The sequence below is a fragment of the Phalacrocorax carbo genome, chromosome 14 (genome assembly GCF_963921805.1).
Source record: "Phalacrocorax carbo chromosome 14, bPhaCar2.1, whole genome shotgun sequence".
In the NCBI taxonomy this organism is placed as follows: Eukaryota; Metazoa; Chordata; class Aves; order Suliformes; family Phalacrocoracidae; genus Phalacrocorax; species Phalacrocorax carbo.
In genome coordinates, this window is record NC_087526.1 from 4,257,048 (window position 1) to 4,280,863 (window position 23,816).

The following is a 23,816-nucleotide window of genomic DNA, read 5'->3' on the forward strand; positions in this document are numbered from 1 at the left end:
GGCTGCCCCCGCGGGCCTCGGGCGTGCGTCTGCCTCGGGAAGGGCTATGATCGTTCTGGGCTGCGTCTCAGGCGCTCGTTAAAGGCGTAGCCAGCCCAGCCATGGCTCTGAGGGAGCTGAAAGTTTGCCTTCTGGGGGTAAGTGCTGTGTGGCCGGCTCTCCGCGGGGCCCCGGTGCGGGCCGGGGGCGGCGGGAGGGAGAAGCTTGCTGAGGGGCTGGCTCGAAGGGCTCTCCGCGATGGCGGGGAGCCTCTCCCCCATCCCGGGGGAGGCTGGGGGTCCCCTCCGCGAGCGGAGGGTGGGCCTCGCCTCCCTCGGAGCTGTCGGCGCGCCGTGGCTGCCCAGCCCCGTCCCCCTGAGGAGAGCGGGCGGGCGGAAGGGCCTTCCCTCTGTGGGGGGAGGCGGTGTCCAGAGGTGAATGTTCCCACTTTTTTCTCTTTTTCTTTTCTATCTTTTCCTTTAAAAAAGAAAAGAGAGGAAACACGAGTATCCAGTGGATGCTTCCCGCTTCCTTGCAAGCTGTTTTGGGCTTGGAGTTCACTAAATAAATAAAAGCACCTGAAGTCAAGCTCGAGGGGGAGGGGCCTGAACTTTTTTTTTTACACAACCTAGGTAGGCTTTGAAAGTGTCCTAAGTGTTGCAGGTGGTGGAAGAAAGAGGCATCAAGTAAACCGAGGTAGAAGTTTTTAAAAAAAGAACAAAATCAAGGCTATAAAGCTGTGTGTTGGCTTGGTTTGGTGTGAGGGTTTTACTGGAGAGCCTCACGTTGCATAGGTGGAGTTGTCTCCCCCTGTATCTAAATCCTGTCTTGTAGAGAGTATGGAAGAATTGTTTTCTGCTTCTAAATGGCCACGTTGCCCTTCAGAGGGAAAATTACGTGTTTCTGTGCCCTTCATGTTATGAAGGTATTTGGGATAACTACTGGCTCTTGTTTGCATTCTCCGGACCTGAGAAACCTTTCCTCGTGTAAGAAAAGGAGAATAAGCACCTGGGAAAACTGGTCCTTGAACTCCCAGAGTCAGGAACTGCATCTATGTTTCTCTTTCTAAAATTTGCTCTGTTTATTGAGGCAGCAGACATTATTAAAAACCGAACTGAGATAATATGCGTTTTCTTGAGAGGGAAACAGCTTGCAAAGATAAACACAAGGATACATAGTGTACCCAAATTTACTAGGTATTTGGAAGATTGAAGAAAATGCATTAATGGCGTAAAACTTCATTTTCAATGATGTATTTGCTCAGTTCTTTTTTTTTCTCCTTAAAATTTTAATGCCTCTGGAGGTATAAAACAAATAGTTTGTTTTCACTTGTCTTAATTAAATGACCATTTAAAATGTCCAGCTTCTATTGAAAGCAGTTTTACTGCTAGTAGTTTGTTATTTCACTCCTAAATATGCCTTCTATATATCTTTTCTTTGACTGTGAAGTCAGTGGTGCAAATATATACGTGGCCCAGAATTTTCATGTTACGTTTCCTCTTTTACCATTTATAGCTCTGTAGAGTTGCATTAGAAACATGTTTCAGGTGTGTCACAGAAGAAATTTCAAGTCTTTCATTAAGCAGGGTGGGACGGCATTAGTCAGAGGTTGAAATGTGTGTGTCACACTTGTATAATTTAATGTGCTCCATTGGCTTGCAGAGATGGAGTACCGTACTCAATTGCTGTATATTTTACTAAAAGTGGTAGACAGTCTTTCCCTGCTCCTGTTCAAATGCAATTTGTGCACACCTTTGGGAGGGGTGGGGAGTTTGAATAAATGATAATAAGCATGAATACAGTTTTTTATATCCTTCATAAAAACATCCTAACAATTTTGTTTAGAAAACTAACTTATCGGAGAACTTTCATTTTTCTACTAAACGAATATAATGCCAGAAGTATTTCAGAATCTAACTTCTGAGATTCTCTGCAGGAACTTGTTATTCATGCACAGTGTATTGCAAGATTTGAAGACAAAAAGAATCATCAGTTTATAGTAACTGATGTCTCTTTCAACTGTTTCTGTTCCTTTTTCTTTTTAGGACACTGGTGTTGGCAAATCAAGTATCGTGTGGAGATTTGTAGAAGATAGCTTTGATCCCAACATCAACCCAACAATAGGGTAAGAAACTAAATAAAGTAACCAAATGGTATGAATATATGTTTGTGCTTTCTGAATAGATGACTTGAGGATTCTCCATGTGTGGCAGCTAAATGTGGCAATAAACATGACTGCAGCCTTAATTAGCTCATGAGCTACCTTAGGAAATGAAGGAGTGTATTTGGCATTCCTGCAGCTTGCATTTTCATATGTAAGATCTGGACCCATTTTGTATTGTTAATCTAAGCTAAGAAAATCCTGCTAGGAGTCTCCAGTTATGAATAAATTACGCCATAGATACTTCTGTTGAAGGAACAACAAGCTTTTCTCATGCACTACTCTGAAATTTCAGAGTCTAATTATTATGCAACTACATGATTATTTTGAAGGTATTTTTTCAAGTACAATAACAAGTCTCCTAGGTTTTTGAAAGTAGTTAATACTAATTCAGGTTGTAGTTCTCTTCATTAATTAGTTCTAATGTTGTGGATCTATATGCAATACACACGCTCGTAAGTAACTGATGAAATTGTTTATGCAATTGGACCCACCTCAGAGCAGCAATGTTACTGAGCTCAAATCTTCAAATGGATAGAAGGAAGGGTGAGCATCAGGAATACTTGAAGTGGTTGGATCTTTTTTCTTTTGCTGTCTTTTTTGTTATGGGCTGCTTTGCTCGGAAGTGATTCTTGACTGACAGGAGGACATGGCTTCACTTGATGTTGAGAAGTGTGTGGGGGGGTGGCAGTACAACTTCCTGTCTCAGGTGTCACCCAGGCTCTACTACAGCTTTGACCAGAAAAGGTCCTGCTGATAAAGATCAGCTGTGTCTCATCCTGTCCTTCAAAAAAAAATGTGGTTTCCATGATATCTCTCTCTTCCCCCCCTACACCCCACCTCTTTCTTTTTTCTTTTTTTTTTTTTTAGTGTGAATACTGGTATTAAATTGGAAGATATTCTGTAGGAAGTATGCTTTTGTTTAAATTTTCCTGTTAACAAAGGTAGCTTTTGGGATAGTTTACTAAGTAGTTTTCTTAGATCTTCAAGGGTTCAACACTTCTAGTTACTGCCAAATTAGCAGCAGTAGAGGCTTGTTTTTGGAGAACCATGAAACTGATGTGTGGGTAGGAGTCATATTGCTGTTCGCCTAAGTAGGGGAGCAGGCCATCTTAAATATTTAAGCTCAGGTTGTATAGAAAGTTCAGACCTACTGCCCATAGTGATATCGGCTGCAAGCAAAACTGCTTCAGGTGGACACTATTGAAAGATCCAGTTGTTTTTCTTATTACCCGAGGTGTTTGAGAAGTTGATTATCCATCTTCATTCCTAGTTGTCCAGATACTTTTGAAAACAGTCTGTTAAACAGTTGGCTAATATGGGTAGTATCTACAGTGGCCCAGAGCTAGCCATTGTATTCATGTATGCAGTTCCTGGGGGAGGGGAGAGGAAAAAAAAGTCTGCTTAGTGACCGGTTATGGTAACATAGACTTAGGATTTGCAAACGTGAATGGTGCCTATTTATTTGGTGGGGATGCTCTGTTCTATAGCTAGACGTGTGTCACCACATATCTAAATTACATGGGTTAAACGTTTGAGTAACCCAGTATGGAATTTGCATTATGTCTCCAATCACATGTGAACTGCAGCCTCCTCAAGTCCATTTTCAGAATCAAAATTCTAAAATGCTGTGCTCGATGGCTTTAGGCTCTGCATGTCTGCAAGACTGTCTAAAGCTGCAGAGCAAAGATTTGCATCTGTGATGCTTCTATCCTGGCAAAGCAGGATTTCCTATGATCTGGAGAAACTCTGGAGAGGGTTTTGTAATGGTTTTTTCCTTTTTTTTTTCCCTTCCTGGGGAAGGGCTAAGACTGGAATGAACTTATTCAAATCTTGTCTTCCCTCCAAAGTCACTTTCTTCTAATCTGGTAGTTTTCTCACTGTGTGGTGTGTGGGTTCATCTCTTCTGTCTTTTTTTTTTTTTTTTTTTCTCCTCCCTCCAATGTAGTACCAGTCTGTTTGAAGGAAGGAACCCAAAGAGATCACACACACACGTCTTCCCAGGGGAAAGTCTGTAGCAGATACTGTGTAGTAACTTAAGGTGCTGTTAGAAGATGCTAACTGTTGTAGTAATGAGACTAATGTGTAGAACAGATTTTTGTCTTTGTGGGTTTAATGACAGTACTGGAATCAGTGTACTTTCTTGAAGTGGCAGACTAAAAACCTGTATCTTTTAGCAGTCTTAAAATCATTTGTTGGTCTGATGACTTGATATCTTGGCAGTTTGCTATAGTGGTGTAAATGAATCAAAACTTGCCCAAATGCAGGGATTGTGTGAAGCTCCAGTAAGAGTGTGTCCCAGAATTTTAAGCAAATAAATTCTGAAACTTCTAGACCTTTTTTTTTATTTCCTGATTAAGGCGAGGAGGTGGAAAGAGCAAGGTAAGGATTAGGGAGGAGTTTTGAGCATCTTACGAAACTAAAGTGTTTCTATGTTTATTCCTGGGTTTTTGAGTTCATAACATACAGTCTTTTTTCCTGTCCTGTTTCCATTCCTCTTAGAATTATCTGAGCAATGATACTTCATTGTCATGAATGTTCATCATTCAGTTTCAAATATAGGCAGCTGTAGAAACCCTGGCTGAATTCTGTGACTGTTGTCCTCTCAGGATGCTGAGGACACGTTCTGCTTTGCCTGACCAGCATATATCTCTAGATACTGCAGAATATCTAGTTTTTCATTATAGCATCAAAAAAATTATGAATTAGTATAAAAGTACTTTCAGGTGTGTCTTGTTCATGTAGTTACAGTGCTTGCTTGGCTGGGAGAAGCAGATAGGAAAACTAATAAGAAAACAGGCATTACCCCAACTAAAAGTCCTTGAGGATAGCTGTGGTTTGGAGGCTTTTTTTGACCCAAAAGCAGTTTGTGTTTGAGCTATTTGTTCTCTCTTTTTTTTAATTGATGTTTGTCACAGTGAAAGCTTTCAGTTGTCACAGAATTTCAAGTAGCATTTAACCTTTATTGTCAGCTAACATTCAGTATGTTTAGTTGTGAATTAGAGCGGCACAGCTGTTCAGTTCAACTTGACTGTACAGGAATGTTTTGGTTTATAGAACCAAGTAAGATAAATTTTCAGTGAGAATCTGTGATTTAGGAAATTGTTTCCATAATGGCCAGAGAATTCAGAATTGTTGCTTAATTTGCAGCAGTCTTACGGAAGTGGAAGTCTTTGCCGTGCTTTACAATAGATACCACGTTCTTTTCCGTTACTGGTTGCTAGAATACACCATCTAGTTAACTGTGTTGAAATGCATTGCTGTTAGGCTCTTAGGGATGCTGCAACCTTATATCTGGCTTAGAAGAATAACCAACTTTTGGAGGTTGATGTACTATTCGGCAAACCATCTAAGCTTAAGGAGTGGGGAGAAGGCTACCTCTTAACAGTCGAAAGCATTTATTTTAAATGAAGATAGCTGTTTTGTCCTCCTATAACACTGAAACATGTCCAAAGACTCCACGTATTAACTACAAAAGTGTCATGGACATCATTAAAAACTATGCCGTGGTGGTACTTAAGGTCCAAGATAAATTGAAGTTCAGAGTTTTGGACTCTGGTATTTAATGTTGTTGATCATGCTGACAGACTCTTGTTCTCTGACTTTGAATCTACAGTGAGTTTAGTGTACTGCAAGAAGCTCCAGTACAGACCACTTCCAGGGTCCTATCCTGCCTCCTGTCCAAGACTGAAAGTAGAACAAGTTGGGAAGTTTGCAGTATTTTCAAGTGACAGGAATTAAGCATACAAAAAGTGTTCAAGATCAGAATGTAGGATCTTATATGCTTGAAATAATTATGGCGTCTCTAGTTCCTATTCTACAAGCATTTGAATTCAGTGAGTGTGTGTCTTTTCTAGAAAAAAATGTGCCTACAGGTAATATAGAGAGAGAGAGCAAAGAATTCCCTCTTGTAAAAGATTAGGTCTCTGAATTCCTGTTCTCATGGGAAATACACTGATTCATGTAAAGCAGATCAAGTAAAACACAGAAGTACTTTACAATATTTTGCAATAGTTTACAGTAAACATCTAGAAGTTGAGGGGTGACAGCTGGAGCATAGGAAGAGATTTTTTTGTCTTCTGGAAAAGCAAGAGCCTCTGCAGACTGAAGTATATAAAGACAGACAGGATTTGGGAGCTATAGAGTGTGCAGACAAGCAGCAAGTTATACATTGATTTCTCTGTCCTCTTAACACCTGCCAGCAGTGATACGAATCTCCCATATTTTATTCCCAAGTAGGGACTTACCAGCATTTATCTGGATGTTAGTACTGAGACAGAAAAAGCTGATGCAGAAGGGAAGGGTTTGATCTCTTTCCTTCCGGAAGTTTCTGGTATACACTTAAGCAATTTCCTGTGATGATTCTTCCACTTAGGAAGAGTGTTGCTAAAAAGGCTAATCTTTCTGATTTTTTTGGTCATACATCCTTTATTTTTAACAAAAGCTTGTGAACAATAAAAACTTGTGCATTTGTGTTCCTTTTGTTTTGTTAGTTGAATTTCATCCTCTGAGGCCCTTTGCCTCATTAATTTCAGCCTTTATGTATGAAAATCTTGATCAGTTTTGGGAAGTGAGGAAAAACACTTTATTGGAATGTAAACCTTTAAAAAAGTTCATGGTAGTAATGTTCTAAGAATGTATTTATATTCTGAAAAACATAAGCTGTAATTTTTTTCCAGAGCCTCATTTATGACCAAGACTGTACAGTATCAAAATGAGCTGCACAAATTCCTTATTTGGGATACAGCTGGACAGGAGCGGGTAAGTAGAAGCAATATCTGTGTGGTGATAGTTCCAGCTAGAGTTTGGGTTGCTTTTCAGCCCCATCCCTGAAAGTCACACCATGATCTGGTTTTAAGAGTATCTGTTAGAATGTGTGTTTCTGTGCAGGTTTCTATCAAGATGTGGGTGCTGTAAATATGTTTTCATTTTTCATTGTTGTAATGGTTAAAGTACAAAGTTAAGGATGATTATTTAAGAAGAGGAGCTTCTAAAACTAAAGGCTGGGTTTAGATTCACTGAAAGGGAGGGCCATTTCGGAAAGAAACAAGGTGGGGTAAGCCAGTAGCTGTCTCTAGTACCATTTCTGCAGTTGAGTTTTAAACGTTCAAGTGCAGTATTTGCAGACAGTGCAACTGGTAACATGAGAATCCAAGTGAAATGAATGATCGTGTTTCGTAGTACAAGGAAGGCCCTGATTCTGGAAAAATATACAACTGCTAACACATTCCGTTAACTTCAGTGTTAAGGTTACTAATGTGCGTAGGATGTGGGTTTAGGCATTCAAAAGCAGTGTTTCAAGCAGTGTTATGGGTGATAACTGATCTTTTATTTTGTAAAGTTTTACTTCTCAAAACTGATAGTGTAGAAGCGATGTCGTCTGTTTTGGAATTTAAATTTTAATTTGGTAGTTTGAGGTTTTGACCTCTGCAGCATGCTTACTTCTGAGAGGAGGCAACAAAAGCTTTCAAGAAAATGACTAGTCACGTGAAATTACAATTAATTTGCATGGTTTTTACTTAGAATTTAAAAGGAAAACTTTCCTAGTTAACTCACTTGTTTATGGATTACTAATAACTGATAGAAATTATAGTAGTTACATTTACAGTGCTTATTCTTGCAGCTTCTTGCCTGTTAACTACTGGCAAGTGGAAGTTACTTATGAGGAGTTTATTTAGGATGTGAGATAACTAACAAAGACACCAGAGCTGTCTCCAGTAAGAGTCAGTTTGATCAGGTTGGGTTATTACTTTAGGATAATAACTGGCAAATGCAGCTGTACTATTTTTCAAGATTGGCTCAAGAAACAGAGAGCCCATGCAAAAAAAAAAAACCAAACCCACCAACAAAACCAAACCAAACAAAAAACCCCAACCTTGTAAAGGCTCAGTCATCCCTGTGTCTAGTCACTTGAGCTTTTGGAGCCCTGTTGGAACTGACTTGCTAGCTCTTTAGTTCGATAACAGCCTTGATGCTAGAAGGTAACTCAAGTATATTTGTATTGCATTGTAGTGCTCTGGATTTTGAATGACAACTTAGTTCCTTCCAGCAGCACCATGTAAAGCAAACTTATGTCATAAGGGATATGTCCAATAGTATCCATGTTATCAGCAATATCCGAGTCCTTCCGTTACTAGCAGTCAGTCAGCATTTGCTGTAATTTTTCTTAAGTGAACATCCTAGCCCATTCTGAAATGTTAATGCTGGAATGTGAGTCTTCTGAAAGGTAGAGCATGAATTTTGAGAGTCTGTTACTCTTAAATAGAAAACTTCATAAACATGCCTTCCACAGCTTGGTGGGAAACACACATTACATATTAGCATTTCATCCTGTTCACTTTAACTGTGTTTGCAAGCAATGGGAGAACGCCCTAGTTTGGATTCAGCACGCTATGATCTGAGGACACAGCTCTGTACATGACCAGCATGTTCTTTGTCTTTCTGTTTTTAGACTTTGAGTGATACCTCTTTAATTTTCTTCCATACAAGTTGCAGGATATCTTTACTGAAATCAAAAAAGGAAAGATGTCTTACCTGGGCTCTGAGCCAAGAGCTGTGGTATATGTGACGCTTATGTTCTACACCTGAGAGCAGTCACTCTGAGGCCCCAGTATATACAAGGAAACAAATGAAATGGGAGCAAAGATATTTACTTTGAAATGATGCCAGTATCTTCATAGCTGTTTCTTTCTCCAAAACAGAATGGTGCTATCACTTCACTGCGAGTCACAAATGGTCTGTATACCTTGCCCTGAAATCTGTAGCGCAGTTTTCTGGTCATGAAACACATCTGACAATGAATTGTTGAAGGAATCCCATCCGTGCTGATTTGGAATACCAAAAATGTCCACAGCATTCTTGGTGCTAAAATATCTCTGCTGAGCTATGATGTGTAATTCGCAGAATTCATAGTCCTGGCTTCTTGAGGAGAATTTGCTGTTTTCCACTTCCAAAGCCCAGCAGCGAATAGTTCTACACTACACTGGGCAACCCCTTGCTCTAAGTGGCGTCAGGGAGCAGCTGGCTAGGTTCACTCCGAAGGTGGAAACATGTACTAATTCACATAGCTCATTTCCCTACACATACACCTTATTTCTTCTCTCATTTCTTCTCCACTAAGTAAAGTTGATAGGGGGTTACTTAGAGCAATTAGGATTTTTGCCTTTTTACCTAACAATTGTGACAGTTTCTCTGGATAATTACATTATGTATTCTTAATAATTCTGTCAAAACACAAATTGGAGGCTAGAGGGCAAGCTGAAGTCTTTGGAAAAATAGCAAAAGGAAAAAAATCAGTGTTTCTGGTAACATCTGTTCTGTTAATACATTTTATCTGCTGATCGCTCTTAGGTGGAAAAAAGTATCTAAGTGTTAGCAGGCAGGAAATGAGAGTAATACAAAATCAGCAAGTGAAAGTTGGTTTATTCCCAATGTAAATAGTCAAATAATCAAAAAGCCAGGTTGCAACCAGTCCAAATGGTGGTTTACCAAATATGTTTCCCTTTACACTTTAGTACTTAGGCAGAAGAGAGGGATTATGTCCCAATATGAACTGAATGCCTGCCCATGTTTCCCTTTCCCACTATTAAATATTTTTACATTCTGAACTTTGTGTTCAAAATCCTATTTTCAAAACAGAATTTGAGAGCCAAATGTAAATAGTCTGGAATTCTGCTTTATAGCAAGATTTTTATGATTTATAATATTGCTCTCAGTTGAACTGTACTAAGCAAAAGGAAATTGGTATTTTATTAGAACCAAATAAGCCTTTATGAAAAACTGTATTCTATTCATGATTTTTACCCTGAGTAATAAGATGCACAAAAGCTCTAAATAGCATATGCTTACAGCAAAGCAGTATGTGCAGTATACTCTGTGCTTGGAGAGTTTTGGTTGGTAGATGAGTTGTCTGGTTCTTCTGAAATTAAGAGTGTCACACTGTTTTTAAGGATGCTCAATTAATACATTTAATGCAACTTAATCATGTGCTTTATCACTTTTTTCAGTCCTGGATTCATAACACTGTGCCAATGCGAAGGTACAGGTGTGGTTTATATCCTGCAAATGCACTGCCCACCAAATATGCCTGCTGTAGATCTAATTCTGAAAATTACAATAAAATTACTGTAGCCTTTTACTATCTAGCATGTTCCTTGAAGCTCTATTTGCAACAGGTCACAGTTGTGGGCTTCTGCAGTTTTTTAGTTTGAAACATGCTTCTGACTTTTAAGTTTTGAGGAAAAACTTCCATGAAACCCCTAAAGCTATAAGTTAGATTTTGAAGAAACCATTTCTAGTCTTTGAGTGCCATGGCTGATCCATGGGGCTAGAGGTTGACACCAACTTCTAAATGTTTCAGATCAGCAATAATATAAGCTTTCCTTGAAATTACTCTTTGTCCAAAAGCGTGAGTATCTTGAGGAAGGAACAAGTTCAATTTTGATTGTTTTCCTCTTGCTCAGTGTTTAAAGTTCAGCATATATCCTGCAGTTTGTGTCTGTACATAATCTACAGTCTTTTAAATGAGAGATTCTAATCTTGTCAAAATTAGGTCAAGTTTGGCTTCCTGCTTTTTGCAGTAGGTGTGCTGCTGATCCCTAAGCTATTTATTGGTTGGCCGCTGTAAAACAGTGCTTTCGGAGAAATTTACGTATTCTACTGCACAGCTTCTCTGTAACTGTAAGGAAAAGTTTTCCACTAATGCAAACTTTAAAGCTGGTTTTCACTTTCGTCAATAATAATAATAAGGAAATCATCGAGGTCAGTGGAACATCAGATTCATAATGTATGGTGTCTTTCTTTCAGTTTCGTGCTTTAGCCCCAATGTATTACAGAGGGTCAGCAGCAGCCATTATAGTATATGACATCACAAAAGAGGTAAGAAATCTTATTTTGGCCAAGCATTATGATTTCTGGGGCGTTTTGTGTCATGGTTGGTTCTGACTCTTAATTCCTTCTGTTTGTTTTTTCTTCCCCCTCCATCAGGAAACTTTCTCAACATTAAAGAACTGGGTTAAAGAGCTTCGACAGCATGGACCTCCAAACATTGTTGTGGCTATTGCAGGAAATAAGTGTGATCTTAATGATGTAAGGTAAATAATGGTTGACAGTTTGGAGGTTTTCACTTAAGCTCCTGGTGTTAAATATTTTAAGACTTCAGAGCAGGTGAAAGGTATAGAGCATTATAAGCTGCTGTGCGCTAACATTGTAGTTTCACAGGGGTCTGAGCTGTTTCTGCTGTCAGATGATTTGATTAGTCTGCTCTTGGGCAGCCTTGCCCACTTCCTCCCAGTATGAGAGGACTGTATGTGTGTGACTGGGCAGTAAATCAGCTTGTAAAATGGATCCAGATTAAAACTAACCATTTAAAGAAAAACTGATCCAAGTGTATTTATCTTGCTTGCACCATGAACACTTGCTGGCATGACAGGTGGGGTTGCAGGGTTAGGAATGAGCTGTTTACAGGGGGTCAGATTTACCTTCTCTGGTGGCAGTGCCAAGTTACACAAGCCTAAACTGCCTGTGAAACTACAGTGTAATACAAGATGTTTACCTCACTTTATAAGAAGTACCCCTGTCCGTCTGTAGCACCTCATTTTGTTAGGAAAAACATCAAGCTTGTTGGAAAGTATTGTGTAGGCTTTTCTGACTTGCTTGTTCAGGTGCCTTCCTTCCCTGCTTAAATATTGGGGTGAATTGGCTGTGGCTGAAATAGTTGCAGGGAGCAGGAAAAGTTCTTGAGAAACTTTATGAACAGCCAAACTTTCAAGAAGGTATGTACTAAAAAGAAAAGAAGCCCTTTTTATTGATGTCCTGGTTAAATAAGCCAAAATTCAGAAAGAAGGTGTGTGCAAACTTTCTGTTAGATTTCACACAGCTGGTGTCTCAAAGGAGGCAGATGCTTACATGCTTAAAAAGCTACTGCGAAGTTGGTTCTTAGTATAGTTTTACAAATTGTTAATTCATAGTAGTTATTTAGTGAGCTTTACTAACTGTTGTTAGAAGTAGCATGTGTCTTGAAGGAAATATGGCATCAAATTACTTAGAAGACAAATATAAGGCATGCAGTATTAAGTCCGACATGCTTGTTTCTTGGTGCTTAGGTGGCATCATAAATTATGTAAACATTGCTATTCAAGCTAATGAGCGAGATTCCTTGTACTTTAGTCAGAGGCAATATTTGGGTCACTGATCCAGAGTCTGTGCTTTTAATATCTTCAGTCCCTTGTTACTAAAAGTATCCTATGTTTTCTAGAAATTGTGTGTAAAGTGATACAACATACAGTCCAGTCCTCTCTCCACCAATGGGGGTTCGGTTTTTCCACCTTGTTTAAGGAAACATACTTCATTATCAACTTGCCCACTTAAGGGTGCAGAATAACCTGTTCACTTGTCTCTTTGTGCTCAGTCTAAATATGTTTCTGTTTATAGCTATGTCTTCATGCCTCCTGTAAGGTAAATGCTATCCTAATGATCTGTGCAGTATTGTGAGATACTTGGTTTTGTAAACAGCTGTAGGAAATCCACTGGATTAGCGGAACTAATGCTTTAGGATCTTTTCAGTTCATCTAAAACTGTTCTGTGTGTGAAGAATAAAGCACCCCCTAATGATTGATTGCAGACCTACACTTAGAGCACTCAAGACACAAACTCCACTGTAATGTTGCCAGATGGATTAAGGCCTTGTTTAGTTTATGATTGTGCTTCAGTGATGCTCATTCCTCAAGGCAGGGAGACAGCACAGAGTAAAGAATGAGCATCAACCTCAGGCTGAGGGCGGACTGTGATGCCAAACAGGTAATACACAAAGTACTCATTTAATGAGACAATTAAAAGCTTAATCTATCCCTTAAGATTTTGAATAATGTGGAGGTTTTTTGCATTCACAGATTTTTCTTTGCTTTGTTTTTCCAGAGAAGTCATGGAAAAAGATGCTAAAGACTATGCAGATTCCATTCATGCAATATTTGTAGAGACAAGTGCGAAAAATGCAATAAACATTAATGAACTCTTTATAGAAATTAGTAAGTATTTAAACAGTTAATGTGCTTTCTTCTGAAAGAAGTTCAAGTAGAAATTTGATTACTGTATTTTCGTGCTATTTAGGTGAGAGTATACTGGCTTAAATTTGTTACAATCAGACATGAATACAAACTGCAAAATGAGCTGTATAAATTTTTAGTCATCTAATGACCTCCAGATATTCCTTCTAGAGGTTTTTAAGCCTACTGTGATGCTGCTGGATAAATAGCAAGCAGGGCACTTACATCAGAAATCAGTGTCATCTTACTGTATCTGTTGCTGAATGTTTCAATTAGTGCTTCCAAGGTTATGGAAGGGAAAGCAAATGGCATGAGGAAGATCCAAACTTTATAGAGCTGAGAAAAGGAATTAAGTTCTCACTCTTGGTGTTTGTACTTAGTCTAAATCAGTGCACTTTCAAAAATACAAAAATTCATAAATGCCAGATTACTGCCCAGGAAATAGCAGCTATTGTGTGTAGATTTTCTACAATATTTTTGTGATACCTTGGGATTTTTTTAATTAAATTGCAAATCTTTTCTGTCTCGTTCATGGTGGGGATGACAATGGGAAATTTTTTTTGTGTGAATGAAAAGCAGACAGTATTCCAAAGTGAATTCCATGCAATATTATTTGCAGGATATGTTTCAGGCAGCAGCACCAATGTGCAGGTATGTCAACCTGTTTGTGAAAAGATGACAAACAGCAATCCGTTTGTGTGTGTGCACACTGCAGTTTAGCTTTGAATAACTACAGAACCACTAGACCTGGGGGAAAAAAAATAGGGTCCTTATAAGTAGTTGAATAAATTGAAGCTGATGTAAAAAGTATGTGCTGTAGATTAGCTTCCTGATTTACTGACTTAATAGTTGCTCTCTAAAATTGATCTTGCATAAACTATGGAAAAAAGAATCATAAATCCTCCTCAGAAAAGAATGCTCAACCAGGAATGGCCAATATTAGAGACTGATTAGATGACTACAGCAGCTATCTTTACAAGCACTTCTGGGCTAAGCCTGGAGCAGGTGATCTACTGTGGAAATACAGGTCAAGATGGTAGTTCTCAGTGAAGATATTCCAGATGGTATTGGATCCTGCAGAGTATATTCTCTGGGTGCTTTTATAGCTTAGCTCTCCAAGTCTAGATTAGCCCAAAGTGTAAACACTGCAAAATTAGCTTGAAACCGATTCTACTCTTCTTTTGTGGAACCATACCTCTTACAGATGTAGCATAGACTGTTAACTGCTGTCCAACTGCAGGAATGTTGTCATTAATGACATAGGTCTAACTGAAGACACGTTTTTGTATACAAAACATACACTGCTTAGATTTAGTTTCAAGTATGTTTGCTATAAATTTTTTTTCTGCCTCCTTGTAGGTCGCAGAATTCCATCAACTGACACCAACCCCCCGTCTAGTGGTAAGGGCTTCAAACTTAGAAGACAGCCATCGGTGACAAAGCGCAGCTGCTGTTGACTGATCCCTTAGAAAATCAGACTTGTTTATACAGTAGGTGGTCTTGGAAGTTAATAGTTCACATTGGGTTTATATTATCAGTCTTAGATCTTTATCTGCTGGTGCTCATGCACCCAAGGTCCCTCAAAATATGGACCCGTTCATCTGACATCTGTATACTCGTGGAAAAGACTGCAATCGTAATGTCAGCCTGTTTACTTACAAAAAGTGTAGTATCTCTTGCATTCAAAGGGAATCCATCATTGCTTTTTTTGTCTTGCTTGAAAGGAGGGTGACTATATGGATGGTAGAACTGAAATGTTACATAGTTTTGTAATCAAGATTTTAGGGTTGGTTTTGTTTTGGTCTTTTGTAAAAAGGGAAATGAGCACTTTTGTGGGACTTAAGGGTGGGAGGAGTCTGGAAGTTAGATGTCATTTCCTTTTCTTCAGTGAGCCTTATTTTAAATGTAATTGTAGCTAATCCAAAGTATGATGGGACAGTTGATGTGAGGTGGCTACAGAATACGCAACTGAAGACAAATAATAGGCAAATCAGTCCATCCAGTCCCGAAATCCCATTTGCACTTTTTATTTAAAGATGATATGCGCCGGGGGTGGGGACACAAGCAACAGATCTTAAACCACAGACAATCTTTTTTTCATGCTGACTCTAATCACTTTAAGGCAAACTGATACGCTTATAGGCATCTTTTTGTTCCTACAAGTTTTTTAGTATTAAGATGTTGGTTGAAGACAACATAGTTGTAGTTCTGACTAAATTAAGTGGTTACTGACTAAAAACAGATGCTGTAAACGGATGCTGCCAGTGGTTCTGATAAGACCTAAAAGGTTTGAGGGGAAAGCTTTTAATTCTTGGCATGTGTAAAGTGTTCATATTATATTTATGAGACCAGTGTTTGTTTAAAGTATTATAAATTATGTAAAAAATAATGCAATCTTATACTCTCCTTCCATTCCACACCTATGGATAAACTCCTGGGGAATCTCCATCAGGTTGGGTTTTTTTTTTCCTGCTTTTTAGGTATTGTCACTGTGAGTTCATCCAGAGGCAGACTGAAATTCTTTCAATCACATTTGAAGGGGTCAATAGAGAATGCTGTTGGTGCAGGATGAGGTCTGTCTGAAAAAGTTTTCATCTGTAGTGCACTCAGTCTTTCCTGTTTTGGTCACAAAAATATGAATAGGAAGTAACCTTAAGACGTGGTAATGTAGATCGTTACCTCTTGATTCCTGGGCCTTTTCATCTGTGAGGGTTTTTAGCAATCAGTGTGTAGCTTACTCTGTGTTTGGTTTTAGTACACTTTCAATTAAACTATAGGTTGACCATATCCATTTGTGCTATTTTATTTATTTTACTTTGTTTCCCACCAGCACTAGCGAGAAACTTCGTATTTTTGAAGAAGAGCTTAATAGACTTGAGTATATTCTAAAATACGCTGTTTAGCTTTAGTATCAACATGAGGTCACGTTGATGATGCTTATTCTTTGTTTGTAATCTGGTTTTCTATCATCTCAAGTATTTTCTCTGAAGGAAATGTAGAAAAGTTTGTGAGAAATGAAAGGACTTGTACTTCAGATTAGTTTGTGTTAGTTCTTGTAGAGCTGTTCTGGAGCAAATCCAGATGAACCATTACAGTGAGGTTTTAAACGGGTCAGTATGACTTAATGAAAATTGGTGACTGCATTTTTATCACCCCTTTTACTTACCCTGCATCGTCAGATATGCCTTCTTTGCCACAGTTGTACAGGCTATGTGCTTACAGAGAGCCCAGGAAGTATGCCTTCATCAAGCAAAGGCTGTACAAAGCTGCTTTGAAACATTGGTCCTTAACAAAGCATCTCATAGTAGAGGCAGATCGGTGTTTGGTGTTCAGCCTGATGTATATTTTTTTCTTCTGTCACTCAGAGCAAATAAACTATGAACAGAAAATATTAGTACTCCATCAAAATGTGCAATGGAAATATAATTAGTAAAGAAAGAACAGAGTAAGCTTGATCTTGGGCATATTTTTATTATAAAAAAGCAGGTTAGCAATTGAATGTAGAACTTTCACAGTGGCAGTCATGGAAATCCCTAATTTCTTTGACATATCTCAATTCTTACTCCCAGCAAATTTAAAAAAAAATAAATTGTGTGGTTACCTAATTCAACTAGGTTTTTAAAATGTTTTGAGTTCACAGTGCTTCGGAAGTCTATTCTATACCAAGATACCAGTGCTTTAGTATCTTAACTGTCATATAGAAAGTACTGCTTTTATTAAAGTTGGTTAGGAATAAATCTGGAAATTTTTGAACTTCAAAAGGTTGTAGTAGGAGAAGGAAAGTCTCAGATATGCTTTCATGTAGATTAGTAGAAAAAGGAATTCAGACGTTCTAAATTGTTATTGCCTGTTAGCATGTGGTAAGAATGGAGTTTAAATCTGTTTTTCAATGAGATAACAAAAATAGTTTAATAGTATTTATCCAAGACTTAGTGACTTGAGAAGAAAATATTGGACTCTATTGGACTCTAGGCAAGACAGCGAACTAGGCTAGTACGGAGATTGTAGTTCTCTCCAGTCAGGAGAGAGATCCATATATCTTAGCAAATCTTTATGAACTGTTTTCTGATCTAGCCTCCCTTATTTGCTATACACCAAAATTAAACTTTAAAAACAACCAACCAACCCCCGCACCCACTCTGAAGCACTGAAGAGGCAGCAGCAATCTGGCCCTTCTCAAATGCAGCAAAGTCTTAATGCCTCAGACTCCTTTTGTTTTGTTACCAGTTGGAGTGGAATGCCAGCATACTTCATATCCTTTTTGCAGTTCTGATCTGAATTACTGCAGTTAATGAAAACATGGAAATAGCCAGTGTTTCAGATTGTCCAAACTGCAAACGCTGAAGCGAGGCTGCTTTTTAACACATGCCTATTTAAAATGACAGACTGTTGATGTAACTTCTTTTGAGCCAAGATAACTGCTTATTGATCAGTTGGCCCTAGCTGAAAGCTGGAATGCAGTCTTCCCTGGATGAGATGCATGTGTTCATTGTTTCATTTTTGTTGGAGAAAAATGGTTTCTTCTGTATTAATAATTCGTTAGGCCATCTGCTTTCATCTTGCACTAGGCTTGCTGAAATTGATTATATTTTGTCCTAACATAGCTTCTCTATTTGGAGATGCATTAGCCTTGGAGTGTTTGGAGTGCTGATTGTCAACCATTCCAGCTAAATTTTTAATAACTTTTTTCTGTTGAAGTTGTTGAAAAAGCTGAGGACTGAAGTTTCATTCCATTATGCCTTCCTGTTTAATGACTGGAGCTCATCATAGAGACCAGACTTTCAGATACTCTCAAAGGGAATTGCTGCAAAGCAAGTTTGGAAGGGTGAAGTATCATGTATGTAAAAAATGTAATGAGGTGCATGTCATGTCATAGATCCGGAGCATTTTTTAACTGACAGATGACTGTTTCAACTTCTAACCAATACCATTTCTTTCCCACAGAAGTTACAGATTTGTACAAAAATATCAAGCGATAAATGTTTAGTTCTTAAGCTTTGGAGCAACTTAAATGTGCTCCAGAAGTTTTGGAGGGTGTCTTCATCTGACCCTCTAAATTACAACAGTCTCTTAGCTGACTTGCCAGGCTCTCGATCTGTGTTGTAGGTAGTTTTGTAGTACATTTTTATATCCATGCTGAAAACTGCCGTACTAAATGCCTAAGTAGGTGGAATCTGGAAGCTTATGTTTAACAACAGAAGCATCTAGTGGTTAAGCTACTGAAAATTGTAATAGGTGCTTTGAAAAGTTCTAAGACAATTCTAACAACTTTTGCTGTTGCCAAGAAGGCAAAGACTTGATTTATGTTACTAGATCCATGTTGATACAAAACAAATCATTGTGCTTCAAACCCCTACTGACATCAGGGAGACTTCCTCTGAGTGCTACAGGATCAGACATTTAATAGTTTAGAGGGGCGTTCTAGGCGGACTTGAGTCTTTGATGTGTTGGTGTACATAATACCAATTTAATGCTACCAGCCAGCTCAAGAAAGGTTATTTACATACTTGGGAAGAGAGTAGGAGGAGAGGAGGCAATGCCTACTTACTGATGTGGAAGTCTAATCCTTTAACCTGGTTGAGAGGTGTGGGATTCATTGGGAGCTGTCTATGTTCATGGTTAAAGCTTCATTTTAATTATCAAAAAATAATTCAGGTTGAATATCTTGAATGGTTTAAAAGTTGGCCTCAGTAAGATTTTTGTTACTATGTTAATCCTAAATTAATCCTTAACATCAGTGTTGATTTCCAGAATAACAAACTGAGTATTAGTTGGAAATGGAAGCTTTATAAGTGATGTTTGAATGGCTTTTGTGAACCAAGTCTGTAGTGTTTATTAAGGATGCTGTAGTCTATTTGTGGTGTGCTATATCAGCAATCTGCAAAGACTATCTTGGGAATTGATGATTTACAGGACAGAAGCTGTCTGAACTCTGTAGCTAACCACCCTGTAGCAAACCTCAGTTATAAGCAGCAATAGCTACAAAGAAGTAGAAAAAAAAAATCGTCTCAGACATGAGGAGAATCTGATTAATTCACTGACTTCTACACTGCCTTTTCACTTTCTAAAAAGCTTCATGTATCACTCTTAAATGCTTTAAACCTCTAAAAAAAAGAGGCTTTTCTGTTCATGAACAAGAAAGGATGACAAACTTTCTTAGCTTTTTTAGCAGGAAGTTGTTTGTATGTGACGAGTCAGTTACTTGAAGCAGAATTGTGTGCTTGGAACTAAGCTTCTAAAAAAAATCTGCACAAAAATTCTCTAGAGAACTTAAAATTTTAAGTTCACATCATATTCCTAGTAATAGATCACAGCCCTAGGAATGGTAGGTGACGGAAGATTTATAGGTATGAGATGGCTGTGTCAATTACCAATCTAAGATAGAAATACAGGTTCTAATATTAAAAAAAAAAGTCAGCTGTCCTTTTCGGAGTCAGATGGCTCCAGCTTGTCAATAGAAATATACTTGGAACCACATCGTTGTTTCTCATATAAGAATTCATGTGCCAAAATATATTTACCTAAAATTATTAGGCTTTCTGACACCAATGCTCATTTCTGAAAAATCCCTTGTGATACTTTGGAGCTTTCAAAAGTTTGAATGCAAACTCCTCCTTGGTCAGCTAGGATCAAAAATGCATTTCTTGGAAAAATCAAACGAGCGTTACCAAACTTTATCCATAAAGTGTCGCAGATAACAAATCCTTCAAGGGATATGTGACTATCCTGAAACCCAGGAGTCCTGATGGGCTTAGTCTCTGACATGTCAAAGTGATCCTCGGGTCAGCTTTTTCCTCCTCCCACCTCCCATTTTCCCCCCACCCTGAATTTTTAACATAGTGTTGTCAGAGTGTACATGCTATAAACAGCTATTTAAAAATACTTGGAAAAGTTCTAGTGTTTTAGTTATTTGGTGCTTCCTATTTTACATGGAAAAATCAAAGCAGTAGGATGATTTGTCTCTGAAAAATTGGGACAGCATTTGCTGAAACTGCTCTCATTCTAGAAAAAAGACTACTTAGAAACAATTTTGCTTTTACCGTTACATCATCCTGCAAGTTGGGGTTCTTAAATTTTTGTTGAAACACTAACAATGAATTTTATTCAAGGAGCTGATGACCTTTGTAAAGGTACTGTTCTGTTAAGGAGGCTGGGTTTTTCTTTGTTTTGTTTCTGTTAATTTTTTCACATATGTATTATTGAACAAACCAACTGCTACTTCTTCACATTTTGAAGGATACAGACCACTCTCTGTCATGCTCTTCCTTTTGTGTGAGTGTGATACTCCATCCAGTTGCTGCACTTGGATATGCTGTAACTCTGACACCTCGAGAGGTTCACTGCTACTTTCTTGCCACACTTTTATTCATGTTACAGTATGTATTTCTTATTAAATCTATTATGTTTTCTTGACAACTTGTTCCTTTGTTTCCTTATGGGACTTAGTCAAGAATAAGTGGCGAGTGTCTTTTTCTCCTCGAAGGTTCTAGAAGTATGTCACAGCAGCAAATGTTTGGAAACAAAATGGTAATTTGCTAGTACAGTCTTGTGACACTGTTATGAAAACATTGTGGCTGAAACACGTACCACTACTGTATTATACCATGCAACGAAGGCTAAAAGCATATTCACCTGGGAGAGCAAATTATTGTAGGGCTCTAGTAACATGATGTCAACTCTTCTATATCTTAACTTCCTTTTTTATACTTCCTATTTCTGAATATCGTTTGTCCAACATTGAAATTGTGATGCGGTGAATTGATTTAAGAGACAGAAATGAGTTGTGTTTCTGTAGCTGTAAGACACTTAAGACTTCCTGGTAATCTTCCCCCTTGTACCTCCCACCCCCAGTACAATGAAGAAAAAAAGAAATCCTTCTGAAGGTTTCTTTTAAACAAGAAACTTTGCATTTGCATTTTGTGTATTCAGGGCACAAAAATAACCTGATATGCATATAGCTCTTGCAGTGTAAGTGTTTGCCTGTAAAATTAAGCATGAAGGTTAACCTTTGTATCAGCAATTCTTTTCCCTCTTAAGAACGTTCTGCCTTTTTATTATAGGATTGGATTAACCTGTTACAAAGGTTGAAAGGTCTGTGCCTTCTTACTATAGTATCTCTTATTAAAACAAATTTAAGCCGCTCAAAGTTACAGAGCACTTGCAGCACTGTAAACTGCACAAATTTACAACCATTGCTTCACTGCATGAAACGTAGTCAGATTACTAGTGATGAAATATTGTAGTGATGAATTCCCAAGCTTATGAATGTTTTGAGACTTTTTTTTAGTCTTCTCTTGGGCTGGTCCTGAGAGCGTGTACAGGTTTGTCTGTGTTGTTGGTTTGTAGATGCTAATGAGGAAAACCAGGCTTTTGTTCTCTCCTTTTTGTTTGAATTGTTACACTCCCATATAGTGCATAGAATGCAAATACAGAAATGTTGATTTGGCATAATGTAAACAGCCTTTTCAGCTTAAGCATTCATAATAAACTTTTATAGTGTAATAACATGTTAAATCACTACCAGTCTGATGTATTGTGCAAAAAAAAGGTGTAAACATTTTATTAATAAAAAGCTTTGTTTATAAATGTGCTGGCTTTATTTATAAATGGTCCCAAAATTCTCAACATCTTAAAAAAAACAGTCTCTGTAGCAACAGAATTATAGAAGAGGAATGTAAGCAATACCACAGTAGAAGCAAATCCAAGTGATGATTCGAATAGCTGTTTTCCAGAGGTACTGACTACTGGTCGTTTGGAAACTGTAGCTTTTCCCTGGTTTATGTATACACAGACAAAGGCAGCAGGCGAACTTGTACAAAGAAGGTATGGGGGAAAAACACCAGAGAGAACGCAGCTTTTGTGTAATGCTTCCTTTCTTTGCAGCATGATCGCTGAGAAGCTGCAGGCCACACGCAGTCTTGTCAACCAGGGCAAGGCCTGACAAATTCTACCAGGGTCAAGTTATTTAATACACAGCTTTTAGCTTAGACTGCATGAAATATAAAATTCTTGACTGCTTACGCCAGGGTTCTGTCAATCAAAACTGTAAAGTGCTTTTAATATCTGCAAAGTGTTGTGGGGCCTGTCACGCTGGGAAAGGATCCTTTCTTATTAGTACAGCCAGCTGGTTGGTAGCTTGGTTTTATTTTAAACTACTGCTTTGTTGGTTGTGTAGAGCACAAAAATATGGAGTTGGCTACAGTTATCTTACTTGTCTTATATGATACTTAAAAGATTTCTTCTTTCAATGTGTGATGCAAGTCTAACATGCTGAGTTAATAGCAGCCTTCAGAAGCGTAAATAAGCAAAAAAGTCCTGTTTCTGATACCACTGTTTCACCTGAAAATGTTTAATACAAGTTCCTACTAAGCAGCTGGCTGCAGTTCACATGCAGGAAACACGTACTGTCATCACCTTTTTAACGGAGACCTGGGATAACTTAAACTTGTGGTTCAGTACCTGCTATTTTTAAGTTACCCTCTTAGGTGTGTGTAAGCTGCTTTTGAAGAGTGTCAGGTATGTTTGTATAAGGGGGCATGAATGTGCGTCGGAGAGAGCGTAAGAAGGGTAAACACAAGGAATGTGCTAGAACAGAGAATGCATTTATGTGTTTGCACAGGGAATCCAGATAGCTAAATGCAAACCACCTAATTTGCACACACAATAGGAGAGAATGTTTTACTTGGATCAAGTCTTTTATATTTTGTAACAGATGAAACTGTTCTTTAAAATCGTTCCAGTACAAAGCTTTCAGGTACTCTTCAAGGTTTCCCGGTAGTGTTCATCCCTGTTTTCTCCTGTTAGTTAAAAACCCACCTGGGCAACAACCCTCTAGAGTTGCCGTGGCTGAATTTTTAATAAAGCAAGAGTTGTTTAGTGTAATTGGTGAGGACGTAGTACCACAGGTAGCCTTCATGCATGCTCATTTCAATGAATCTGAGCTGTACAATATTAAATGTACACCCACTATTTACATAAAACAAAAACCTGGCAACCTCAGTTCATTAGACTTCATAAATTTTCAACTTAGGATAAATAAACAATGTTGTACTTTAAAAACTTTGGCCTGAATGAAAATGTGGGAGAGTCCTTCAAACACAAGCAGGTAAGTGCCAAGCTGCCAGTTGCGTGAAGTAAGAGGATACAACTTGGCAAACCCTTTAAGACGTGGATCATCAAATGCTTCGGGGTGTACTTTGTACTTCTTTCAGAAAGAGTAGAACTTGGAAAGGTCTGGGTAGCCACGCTGAACAGTTTAGGATTTTTTATTATGTATATGTTGTATAAAGTTTCCTCTGTCTTGTTCCTCGCCATTAGTTTCCAGTTAACTTGGAGGTATGTATAAAGCCTTTTCTACTAGCTACTGGACTGAGAATGCCTACCTCGACGAGAGCATCTCTTTATAAAAACAAAACCTAAGAGATTCTGTGAAAGAAAATAACCTTTGCAGAATATCAACCAAAGAAAGCTTTACTCCAAAGCATAAATGAACTCACTTCTCCCCTGATTTGAGATGGTGAAATGTTATGACATAATCCATAGTTTATACTATAAATTCCCCACAAGTAGTAAAAACAATGAGCCAAGAAAATCCAGGGCTCCAAATCTAATTAACTAAGCAAGGTTAAATAGCA

The 23,816-nt window shown here is 38.2% G+C and overlaps 1 protein-coding gene across 2 annotated transcripts; it reads left to right on the top strand.

Moving 5' to 3' along the window:
- Position 1: 1 nt before the first annotated feature.
- On the top strand, positions 2-21,038 carry RAB22A (RAB22A, member RAS oncogene family). Of its 2 annotated transcripts, XM_064465300.1 has the most exons (8): positions 2-137; positions 2,025-2,104; positions 6,820-6,901; positions 10,946-11,017; positions 11,126-11,232; positions 13,055-13,164; positions 13,802-13,833; positions 14,542-21,038. In XM_064465300.1, the coding sequence occupies exons 1-8, from the start codon at positions 102-104 to the stop codon at positions 14,617-14,619; spliced, it is 597 nt and encodes a 198-aa protein (XP_064321370.1). In that variant the 5' UTR covers positions 2-101; the 3' UTR covers positions 14,620-21,038. The 2 variants fall into 2 exon arrangements, with proteins under 2 accessions (XP_064321370.1, XP_064321371.1); XM_064465301.1 differs by lacking the exon at positions 13,802-13,833.
- The last annotated feature ends 2,778 nt before the right edge of the window (positions 21,039-23,816 follow it).

Bases quoted from the DNA above. Each gene is read 5' to 3' on its own strand.
- RAB22A (XM_064465300.1), top strand. From the start codon at position 102: ATGGCTCTGAGGGAGCTGAAAGTTTGCCTTCTGGGG. The intron at 11,018-11,125 runs GTAAGAAATCTT...CCCCTCCATCAG, and splicing joins TATATGACATCACAAAAGAG to GAAACTTTCTCAACATTAAA. The intron at 11,233-13,054 runs GTAAATAATGGT...TTGTTTTTCCAG, and splicing joins TGTGATCTTAATGATGTAAG to AGAAGTCATGGAAAAAGATG.